General features: G+C 39.2%; 1 protein-coding gene across 1 annotated transcript in view; it reads right to left on the reverse strand.

Moving 5' to 3' along the window:
* LOC125467236 (E3 ubiquitin-protein ligase RNF144B-like) overlaps positions 1 to 12,382 on the reverse strand; it is a 78,469-nt gene that overhangs the window by 18,138 nt on the left and 47,949 nt on the right. The window contains exon 4 of the mRNA XM_048562816.2: positions 1,246 to 1,306. Within this exon, the coding sequence (XP_048418773.1) occupies positions 1,246 to 1,306 (61 nt within the window). The remainder of the gene's footprint in view (positions 1 to 1,245; positions 1,307 to 12,382) is intronic.

Below are 12,382 nucleotides of genomic sequence, written 5' to 3' on the forward strand. Positions count from 1 at the left end.
AATATCTCAATTAACAGGAAAATTAGATTGCTCAGTAAGATGTTCAGCTTTTTTTTTAAGAAGTCACAAACAGATATCAATTTCATCACAATTCAGAGTAGTAGCTCCAAAATCATTTTTCCCCACTGCATAGCACAATGGCAGAGTTAGTGGTTAAGTTCCTCATGGTCAAAAATAGAACAGAAGAATATAGGAAGCAGTATAAACAAAGATAATCAAAAGATTAAAAGGGAATATGAGGGGTAAAGTCCATGATCTAGAGTTGCTGAAAAAGGAAATCACAAGAATACAAATGATGTATTTTCCCATCCATTAACCACAATTTGTGATGATTAAACATCACCGGCTGCCTGCTTGCAATTGCCAATATTCATCGTTATGATTGCTTTCTCAAGACAGGAAGCATTGTTATTGAATGTAAACAGCTACAGTTAAAATGGTGGAGATGTGGGGATGAATGAGTGTGCTGCAGTTTCATTGCATTATCTTACTGGTACCAGGGAGCTACTGCACAGAATGTTGCCTCAGTGGCTTCAGTATTTTGTTTAGTGTTTATTACATAGCCGGATGTAAGTAGACTGGGGATGAATAAGCAGCCAGAAAGGTTTCCATTATAGGATAATTTATACGTTGATTTGGGAAGGCCATTAAATGTTGAGGTAGGGTTTGTGATAGTAGCAGCTATGCACAAGACCATGGAAAAAATTGTCTAGATTGATACATGTCTTTTCTCATTTTGTTTCTATTCATTCTTCTGATTGAAGTAGGAAGTTGGGAAGAATTCCATGAATTTCTTTCGGCCTAATCTTGTTACATTTAACTCATGTCTTGACACAAACAAACAAAAAATCTGCACACATTTTGCCTCACATCTGGAACTGAAGATGAAATGCTTCTCTGCTTTGTTGCACAGAACAGTGTACAATTTATTTGAAAAGTTAACAAAGCAAGTGCAGAAAAGCATCTGAAGAATCAGAACAGTCAAGCAAAAGCACAAGACAAGACAAAGCACAATTAAGCCAGCTCAGCTAGTTGTTGAAGACATTAAAGATAAAAAAATTTGAAACTATAACAATGCAAAAACATAAGCCCATTGACATCTCCAGGTGTTGCAGTGATTATGCAAATATGCATAAGTTGAGAGTATGTTATATAAGTGATGCAGTAGTTGAGAGTCAGAAGCAAAAGCATTCCCAACAGAGAAACCGGATACATCATGCTGTTGCATATAAAAATATTGCACACCTCGTTCAAATTTCAGTTGCTGGTATAACTGAAGCACATCAGCTGGAACCAAACATGCAATCTGAAACAACAATAAAATAAAACAAGTTAAACAAGGTTGGAATTTTAAAAAAGAACAACAATTATAAATAATTACACATATATACATACCAAAATATGCCTTTGCACTTTATTTCTGTCAACTGACACTAGTGACTGGGAACACTATTTAACATTGAAATCATTTCTGTTGCTGTGTCCAACCATCTGCAATCAGGAGAAACAACTGGGTCTCAGAAAAGGGGAAGAGACTAGAACAACACACAATGATCTTGAGAAGTACTTCTCCGACTATCTGCATTTCTAATCTTGCCCCTCACTGATCTCGGACACATGGGTTTTAGTTGCCCTGATATACCTTAGCCAAGTAACAAATATTCGTGTCTGAAGCATAACAGTGATCATCAACTGACTGCTTAATATGGGTGAACAGAAACTGTGAAGGACAGCAGCACTCATTTGCTTATTGGAGTAATTCAAATCCCTAATAATATCACTCTAGCTGAGAGCAGTCAGCTTAGTATAACCCAGAATCACATCTGGACCTCTGTGGCTTTATTGTCACTTGGCTACTCACTGACTTACTCACCCGAGCTACCGGTGCAGCTGTTTCATAGTACTTTATCTGCATTTAATACTGGCAAAGTTAAAGCCTTTGACTTAATGGCCATAACTCTAACCATTATCGGTTATTCACCAAACTATTCTAGATTTGCAGAGAACAGAAACTTTTTTTAAAATTTCTCAATCAGTAAAGAAAATTAAGTTCATTTCTTCAATATTCTCTGCTTTTAGATAGAATTTTCACAGTTGAGACCAAGCCTGTTTGTCAGGAACCTGTGAGGATATGCACACTCCCCACTTGAAGGAAACATCTAACTTTTGGCTAATATCTATTTTCTTTCTATCAATCCCATCTCTGCCCACACAAAAAGGAAAACATACATAATACATAGAGAAACATCTGCCATAATTGAAGATGTCACGCTAGTTACAAATTTCTACAATCCGAACAAGTGAAGTGAATCAAATTTAATAATGTCAAGGTTCTTTCTCACCTGCTCCAACAGTGTTCACTTCTGATTAGTGCATACTCCCAGATTTAAACTTGTGACCTTCACAAACCAGAAAGACAAAAAGGAACAGATGCAGGTTTCCCTGAAATCGCAACTTCAAAATATATCACTATTCCTTCACTGTCACTGGATCAAAAGTCATGGAACTTCCTATCTAGTAGAAGCATCTTCATCACATTGACTGTAGAAAGCTCACTGCAATTTTAAGAGTAGCTAGGAATGGGCGATAGAAGCTGATTTTCTAAGTGATAACCACATCCTAGCAAGGAATATTATAAATAAATCAACAAGTAGGTCTTTCCTTGTGCATTTCTTCAAATAAATATGCCTATTTTATCCAGAAATTTCAAGCATTAAAAAGATGTACCTGTTTGCTTATGCCCCAGCAACCATCACATTTTGTCATATGTACCTCACCTCTCTCCCAGTTTGCATTCTGAGTCAGTAATTAACCAAGACAGACAGACAGAGAAACACAGTGATGCTGCAGGTTACTCCAATATTCATGGAAGATTAGCAAAACCTGGCCAGGTTTTGCTAAAAAATAATAATGAGAATTGATTCACATCCTTAAACCAAACGAAAACTGCTTCAGACAACTTTTCTCTGATGCTAAAATAGCTAAAGGAAGTCACTAAAAAGTATAAAGTGACACATTTTGGTAGGAAAAACACAGACACAATATAACTTAGAAGGGAACAATCCTAAAGAGGGCGCAGAGCAGAAGCAACTCATAGTATATGTTCAAAAGTTATACCTGTGACAGGACAGGTCAAGAGCAATTAATAAAGCAAACACCATCGGGGCTTTTATCAACAGGGTTACAGAATACAAAAGCAATGAAATCATATTTAATTAGTATACTTGGCCTCAATGGGAGTATTACATCTAGTTCCAGAATCACATTTAGGAAGGATGTGAAGGCACCAGATAGGGAGCAGAAAAGATTCATGGAGAATGGTTCATCAGATGAGGAATTTATGTTAAGTAGACAGATTGGAGAAATAAGACTGTTTTCCCTTGGAGAAGGGAAAGTTTACAGGAGATTTGATAGAGGAATTTCAAAATATGAGGGTGCTGGTGGAGTAGTTATGGAGAAACTAATTATAGAGTACTTACATTAGTATCAAGGGTCAGAGGGCACAAATTTATGGTAATTTTGCAAGAGAAGCAACAACAGAGCAAGTGTTATCTAGATATCTAGAATGCATGACCAGAGGCTTCAACTGTAAGACGAAGGCAGAAACAATTAGGCATTCAAAAGGGAACTGAATTATTATCTGAAAAGCAAGTAAAAAAGTCTACGGTGAGAATGCAGCGAAGTACAACTAACTGAACTGTGAACTGCTTATTTGAAGAGCCAATGCAGACACGGTGGGCCAAGTAGCCTTCTTTATTGTTATGATTCTCTGACCAGAGTGTACCTGCTGGTGAGCTAACTTATGCACAGCAAGCAGCCCTGGGTTCAATAGTTAACTTTGTACTTAGTTTGCTGGGTTGAGCCATTGCAGTAGTTGTGCTGTTAGTATTGGCTGAGGTGTCCTTGGACCAAGGACAGGAAAAAGATTCTCACCCAGAACCAAAGTATGGACACAAATTAAGTAAAGAATTCAACAGTCCCCAACTGCCAAAAATCCAGATTTGCAGGGGTTAAAATATTTCTATGCGAATCTGAGATTCAATGTTAAAACTAGAGTTAGTCCTCGTCAAACAAATTCTTGCTGTTGTAAAGTATACTGATTTTAAAAACACTGTGCTGTATGAGTGCAATACTGTGCAGTCCTAGCTGAAATAACTTGTGCAATAAGATCACACAACACACCAGGAACATGCAGTTAAACTTCAGGGCCTTTCTCAGCAGAAAAAATACACCATTTCAATTTCATGCTTTTGGAGTATCTTCCAAAATGCCTATGTGCATAAATAAAAGAACATCTAAAACAATTTCTACAGATATGTAAATCAAAAATCACATACTAAAATTATTAAAATTACATTGGCCTGATGGTGGTAAATTGACCAAGCTACATCTAACGGCAGACCATCTGATGGTGAAGATAAGAGGACAGGTACATAGGAAGAACAAAGGGATGTCAGGACTAATCAAGAGTTGAAGCATGGGACAAAAGGTCTTACAAGCCGGCAGGCCACAGAACGGGAAGTCTGTGACAAACAACAGCAAACAAACACTCAGTATTAATGTCTTTCAATAAATTAGTAACAATCTATTTGTTTAAGGTGAAACAAAATTAACTGAACTGACATTAAACAGGGCCTTCCTGTACTGACGGAGTGTTGCATTTGCAAGGATTTAATTTCCTTTCATAGGATGAGGCCATGCTGGCTCGTTCAATATTTCTTGCTCATCTTCTATTATTCTAGAGAGGTGGTGATGAACTGCCACTTTGAACTAGTGCATCTTTAGACTAAATATACACCACAGTGCTGGTAGAAGGGAAATGCCAGGATTTTGACAAAACAACAGCAAAGTAACAGCAATATACTTCCAAATTAAGATGGCCAATGACTTGGAGGGAGATTTGCAGGTAGTGAGTTTCCCATGTGTCTGCTACCTTTCCACTGCTAGAGGTTTGAGGTCATGAGTTTGGAAAGTGCTGTTTGAGGAGCCTTCACGACTTGCTTCAATGCATCTTGTAACTGTGTAAACTGCTACCATTGTGTGTTATGTGGAAAGAACGAATATTGAAGGTGCTAGATGGAGGGTCAATCTTTCAGGCTGCTTTATGTGGACAGTATCAAACTTCTTCAGTGTTGTTGGTGATGCATTCATCTAGATTAGTCCTGTATCTTACAGGTGGTATGCAAGTCTTGAGGAGTCAGGTTGAGAGTTAGGCACAGCTGGATCTCAAGCCTCTTATCTGCTCCTCTAGCTACATTATTTAGGTGGGCTGCTTTGATATCTGGAGGAATAGTGCTAATAAAAGCAAGCATCCACACTTTTGACTGTATGATGTAAATAAGGTGACTGATGGAGCAGCTACAGGAACTACTGCAGTGATGCCCTGGAGCTGAAATGATTAACCAACAGGCACACCCATCTTCCTCTGTGCTCAGTATGATTTTAAAAGGCAGAGTGTTTCCTCCTCAATTCCCACTGATTTTGGTTTTGCAATACCATTTTGATTCCATACCCAGTCAAATGTTGCCTTGATGTCAAAAGCAATCACCCTCACTTCTCCTCTACAGTTCAGCCCTTTTATCCATCTTTGGAATGAGCTGCACTGAGGTCAACAGCTGAGCAGGCCTGGAGTAGAACAAACTGAGCACTGACAAACAGGTTATTGCTGACTAAATGCCACTGAATAACACACACTCACAATAATTCTGATGATTGAGGGGGTATAGTGATGAGGCAATTTTTCACATTAGCATGTAAATGTCAGTGCTTTAGCTGTACTGGAACAACTTGGCTCTGGTGTGGCTAATCTAGGGCACAGTTACTCAGTACTATTGCCAGAATGTTGACAGGGCCCATAGTTTGCAGTATTCAAATATTTCCTGATATGTCAGTGTACCAAATTGACTGAAGGATGGCACCTTCAATGCTAGGGCCCTCCAGAAGAGGCCTGAAGATGCTTGCAAATGCTTCAGCCTCATCTTCTGCATGTTTGTGTTGTGCTCTCCCATCATTGAGGTTTGGGACATATATAGAGCCTTCTCCTCCAGGGAGTTGTTCAATTATCCACCAGCCTTCACAACTGGATATGGCAGGACTGATCTGTTGACCATGGGATCACTCGCCTCTGAAAATTGTATGCTGCTTGTAATCCTATGCTGTAGCTTCACCAGAAAGACATCTAATTTTTCTGTGTGTTTGGTGCTGCTCCTAGCATCCCTTTTACAACATTCATTGAACCAGGTTTGATCTCGTGGTTTGATAGTAACGATAGAATGGGTTTTAACAAAGATCCGTAGCTAGGGGTGTGGTTAGAGTTGGTTGGTTCACCAAGCTGACTTGCTTTCATGAAAATGTTTTATCTTCCTTCTAGGTGACATCTTTAGTGTTGTCTAGCCTCTACTGAAGCACTATTGTTCTGTCCCACTCTAAAATGGTGGGTAGTCCTGTTTCTGGTTTTATACCGTGTGGTTTGTAGATGGGATCTATTTCAACATGTTTGTTTATCGCATCAGTCATTAAAAAACCAGGCCTCCAGGAATTCTCCAGCTTGTCTTTGTTTCGCTTGTCCTAGTCCCAATTAAACTGACGTCCTTCTATGCTGGGGTGTATTGAAACCAGGGACAGTTGGTTGTGCCATTATGCAGTGAGTTAATATTCATGCGTCCTGGTGGTGAGTTTCCTGCCTATCTGTCCTATGCAGTGCTTCTCGCAGTTGCTACATGGTATTTTATCAATCACATTTGTCCTCCTCATTGTGGGTATGAGGTTTTTCAACTCTGAGAGTAACTGGTGAAGTGTGGCTGTTGGTTTATGTGCTCTCCTTATTCCAAGGAGTTGTAGGAGTCTTGTAGTCAGTTCAGGTGTGTTTCTAATATAGGGTCAGGTGGCCAGTGTGTTGGGATGTAGTGTGTCTTCTTGTGTTGTTTATTTGCCAGGCATCGGCGAGCAAAGCCTTTGGGATACCCATTGCTCATAAAAGACTTTGTATAGTTGTTCCTCTTCGTTTTTGCATAACTCACAGCTCTGGGGTGCTGCAATGTGTTATCGTTTGTTTAAATAGTGTCTTGACACAGCTCTGTTTGTTGGAGCAGGGATGGTTACTGTTGTAATTCAGAATTTGGTCTGTGTGTGTAGTCTTTCTGTACACACTAGTTAGGAATTCACCGTTGTTCGTTCGATCCACCATTACATGTAGAAATCAAAGTCGATTGTTGTTTTCTTCTTCCCTGATGAACTTGATCATGGTGAATATGTTGTTAATACGGTGCGGTGTTTCTTCTAACATTGCTCATTAAATGATCACAAAAGTATCGTCCATGGATCTAACAAATAGTTTAGGCTGGATCTGGGGGAGGGCTGTGCATTCAAGTCTTTGCTTAACGGCTTCCCTATGACCCCCGAGAACTCACTGCTGTCCCATTGATTTGATCATATACCTGGCCGTTGAAGATGAAGTGCGTGGTAAGGCACAGGTTTAATTATCTTAGCATGCTGTTCCTGCTGATGGTTTCATTGGAGGTTTATATTTTCAGACTGAACCTGGCCACATTGTTAGACAATTACAAGACTAGCTTTTAATTCCAGATTTACTAATTAAATTTAATTTTCACCATCTGCCACAGTGGGATCAAACCCATGTCTGCACAGTATTAGCCTGATCGTTATGACAATACCACTATGTCACCATCTCCCCTGTTCCATCACCACTTTCAGAGAAGTTGCCTTTAAAAGATCTAATGACACATTTTAAAAGCAAAGCAAGGGAGTTCTCCCTGGCTAATATTTATCCTTCTTATCAATATCACGCAAACAGGTTAGCTGGTTGTTTATTCATCTATTGCTTACGAAATCTTCTTGTGTGTAAATTAACAATTAACTTCATTTCCCTAAATTACAACAGTGGCTACAAATCAAATTGTGCATCACTGATTGTTAACTTCATTTGTGCATCTGGAGGTTGTGGAAGGCACTATTAAAATAAAATTCTCTTTCTTGCTGTGCTTCTCCTGTAAAAGCTGAAACTTGCACCAGTGAATACACTGGATTGCACGAGAATGTGGGAATCCACAACAGAATTCCAATGTATGGAATTTTAGCAGTAATGCTTTACTGTGACAATGGTTTTGTGCACTCTCTTTGCGTTGGAACATGATGAGACAGAATTTCCACTGGTTTGAAGTAGATGCTTTACCACTGAGAGACATCACATCTGAATGATCTGGTTATGAACTGATCAAATATCAAACATGTAAAGGGCATACTTACCACCATATGACAGCTTAGAAGTCTGGTAAAAGGATAAGTCATATGGTATCTAGGGGGGGCTAGCTAATTGGATACAAAATTGGCTTGAAGGGAAGAGCTGAAGAAAGGTGGTAGAGGGTTGCTTTTCAGACTGGAGGCTTGTGACCAGCGGTGTGCCATGAGGATTGGTGCTGGTCCGCTGCTTTTCGTCATTTATATAGACGATTCGGATGTGAATATAGGAGGTACGGCTAGTAAGTTTGCTGAGGACACCAAAATAGGTGATGTAGCGGACAGAAGATTATCTAAGAATACAACGGTACCTTGATCAAATGGGTCAGAGGGCCAACGAGTGGCAGATGGAGTTTAACTTAAATAAAAACGAAGTGTTGCAGTTTGGTAAGGCAAACCAGGGCAGGATTTATATGGTTAATAGCAGGGCCCTGGGATGTGCTGCCAAACAAAGAGGCCTGAGAGAGCCAGGTAAGTAGACCTGCAGGTAGACAGGGTGATGGGGTGGTGTTTGGCAAGCTTCCTCTCAATGGTCAGAACACTGAGGACAGGAATTGGGATGTCATGTAACAGCTGTACAGGACATTGGTGAGGCCACTTTTAGAATATTGCATAAAATTCTGGTCGCTCTTCTATTGGGGAGATGTTGTTAAACTTGAGAGCATGCAGAAAAGATTTACAAGGATATTACCAGGACTGGTGGGTGAGAGCTACAGAGATGGGCTTATAAGTTAGGGCTTTTCCCCCCCGGAGTATCTGACACTATGGGGTGACCTTAGAGTGGTTTATAAAATTAAAGAGGCCATAGATAGGGTGAATAGCTAAGGTCTTTTTCCTACGATGGAAGAATCCAAAATTAGATGGCATAGGTTCAAGATGAGAGAGAAAAAATTTAAAGAAGGACCTGAGGGATAACTTTTTCACGTAGATCTTAGTGCATGTATGGAATGAGCTGCCAGAGGAAGTTGTAGAGGTGCGTACAACATTTAAAAGGCATCTGGATGGTTGTATAAATACGAAGGGTTTAAAAGGGATGTGGGCCAAATGCTGTCTAATGGGACTAGATTAACTGAACTGAACTGATTTGGTTGGTATAGATGAGTTGCACTGAAGGGTCTGTTTCCGTTCTGTGTGACCCTACATGGCTGCCAAATTATCATGATAACTAGCCAAAATTAAAACCACAGGCACATGGCTAGTTGTAAATGACTCAATTTATAGCATCATGTAGTGAGGAACAATCTAAACTGCCCAAAGTCAACTGCGTGTCTGTGTTCATGCCTGCCTGAGTGACTGATGCAACAGCCTCTTGACTAGACTCAGGTGACGAAGGACCATCAAGAAACCTCGAATGCTCCTTGATGCTTTACCCTGCTCATCCCTACTACTTCCAAAGGTCTTTGCTCCGCTTGTTGTCATCTTCATCCTCCCCATTCCCAATATTTCCAGTACCAGAACTCCACCTTACAAAAAAACCTCAACACCTCCAGCAATTTTATTTTTGAAAAACACTGCAAATTATCATGATCTAAATGCACTGTTTTAAAGCATGGTCTGAAGGACATACAAAAGCAACTTCCAAAAAGGAACTAAAAATGTACTTAGAATTATAGAATTGTTAGAGCACAGAAGAAAGCCATTCAGCCCACCACATCAATGCTTGTTCTCTACAGCAGCAACTTACCATATCTGACACCACCGTCACCCAGCATCTCATTTCTTCCCTTCAGATAATTATCCAATTCTGTTTTGGAAGGGCTCAGTTGAATTACAGTTACACCACACTCTCAGGCAATATATTCTGGATCCCCAACCACTCAATGAGTAAAAAAAGATTTCCTCTTTTATGCATCGCTCCATTTGTCATTTGCTTGAAGTTACTAACCTCTCGTTCACAATCCATCCACAGATTAGACCAGTATCTCTCTAGCCACTCTGATCAGATCCAAACTACGCAGCACTTTATCAAGTGCCTTTTGTCCACATAGACAACCATCTCACCTCATCTCCTTTCTATTACCACACCAAAAACTCAAACAAGTTGGTAAAACACAGTTTCTCTTTTAATAAATCTGTGAAGCTCTGCTTATTTAATCTACTCTTGTGACAATGACTAAAATAAAACAAAGAACTGTGAATGCTAGAAATCTGGACGTCACTGGACTTGAAACATTAACTCTGCATTCTCTCCACAGACATTGCCAAAATTGTTGTTCATTGTGTCCCAAATTATCATTTCTAAAAGCTTTCTCACTATTGCGGTTAGACTGGCCGACGGACATGTAATGAAAAAGTGCATAACAAAGCAAAAAAAGAGAAAAATGAGCTGAGGGCAGAGGGGCTACCTCAATAGTTCTTTTCTCAACACAACAGAATGAATAATAACTGTTTGCATCACTCTTTAATTCTATCATTTGTCCATCCCTTTGAAAAATTATTTTTTAATACACGTTATTCTGGAACATGAAAAAAAGAGGTTCAGCTTCCATTCAGAAGGAGCATCTAGCATAAATATAACACAGGAGATTCTGATCTCAAATTACTGAGGAATGACTCACGATAACTAGCTTCAACTGGGAAATGCATGCCATCTTAGGTCAAAAATCTGTGTTAAACTATAATATTTATTACAAGATTTAAAAGTATTAAAAAAAAATTAAGTGGCAGGTGTTGCATGCTGGCTTCACCAGGTAGGAGAGTGAAACTAACTGGATTGTTCATAGAGAGCTAACGGAGACTGTATATCTAGAAAACTAACCAAAAAAAACCAAAACTAACCAAAAAACTAACCTTCCAGCTCAGCGAGCAAACTCACATCCAGAACCTCAACTTGAGCTACAAATCTTCTCAAAACTCGCTAACTGTATATCTAACTCAAGTGCCCTATTATATTAAACTCCTGCCTGGTTGAAAGTCCGGGTATGATTTTTTAAATATGTAATAAAATGATTGCTGATTTTAGAGAAGTGAAATATTTGTTTTAAATTTAAGCTATCAGCTGGCATTTAACCACTGCCAACATAAGTTGGCCCTTCGTTTTATACAAGCTCCTCAGCTGCCTAAATTCCAAGCAATCCCATATTCAGGAGCATACGTATAATATAGGGAGTTCAACTAGATGCAGCACAATGAGTCACTAACAATTAAAATCGGAAAAACATCTGAAGTCATAAGAACGTTTATCAAGCTTCCTACTGCTTAAGGAATTCATCCCATATTTGTTTAAGCCAGTTTCATAGTTGACTGATTGAAGAGCTTGGGAACAGAATAGCAGGGTGGGTCTGAGACAGTACAGAATTTGGCAGAAACCGATGGGAGCACTGAGTCATACTATCTCCAGTAAAATACACAAGCAGAATACTGGAAATCCAAAATAAAAACATGAAATGTGGAAAATATGGAGGTCAAAGGCATCTAATTTCTATCACCACAGATTCTACGTGACCTGCGGTGTACTGACAACATTTCCATTCAAACCCCAGTAATGGCTGGTCAAGCATGATGGAAGAGGCATTTATTCCACTGCTAAGAATCAAGACAGCTGGCATTACATTTTATGATGATTAGGGACAAACATTAAGTAAAAATAGGTTTGAACTCTCAGTAACTGAAAAGATAACGTGGAAGAAAAGAACACATGTTTCATATAAATGACAATATGTACCACAACCAAGAAAATTAGGTCACTGATGCAGCAACCTGTTCTGCATCAGAGTGCACCAAGTATCATTGTGAGTCAGGGGCCAATTCAGCTGACAGAAATTATTTGTGATCTATGTAATAAACAAGTGCAACGCCTGAATTTTGCACTGTGGACTCAATTGCCATTTTTAACATCTCTAGCACCATATTGATCCACTCTACAACATACTAGAAATTATTGAAAGGAGAATATAATTTCCAGTTCATTTTTAAAATGCAACTGATTTCAGATATATCACTAGTTTATTAATGTTGGTGTTTGTGTGTTGCTTTAGAGGTCATAACTAGCCATTAAACACTCTAAAATGTTATCTGACTGTGCCTACTGTAAGAACTTTAACTAGAGCTTCTCACTGTCTTTGTTAGTGTGCCTGCGTGACTGAGAGGAGGAGGAAGAGGAGAAGACTTCAAATTCTGGGATCTC

This window comes from Stegostoma tigrinum, chromosome 2, assembly GCF_030684315.1.
Source record: "Stegostoma tigrinum isolate sSteTig4 chromosome 2, sSteTig4.hap1, whole genome shotgun sequence".
In the NCBI taxonomy this organism is placed as follows: domain Eukaryota; kingdom Metazoa; phylum Chordata; class Chondrichthyes; order Orectolobiformes; family Stegostomatidae; genus Stegostoma; species Stegostoma tigrinum.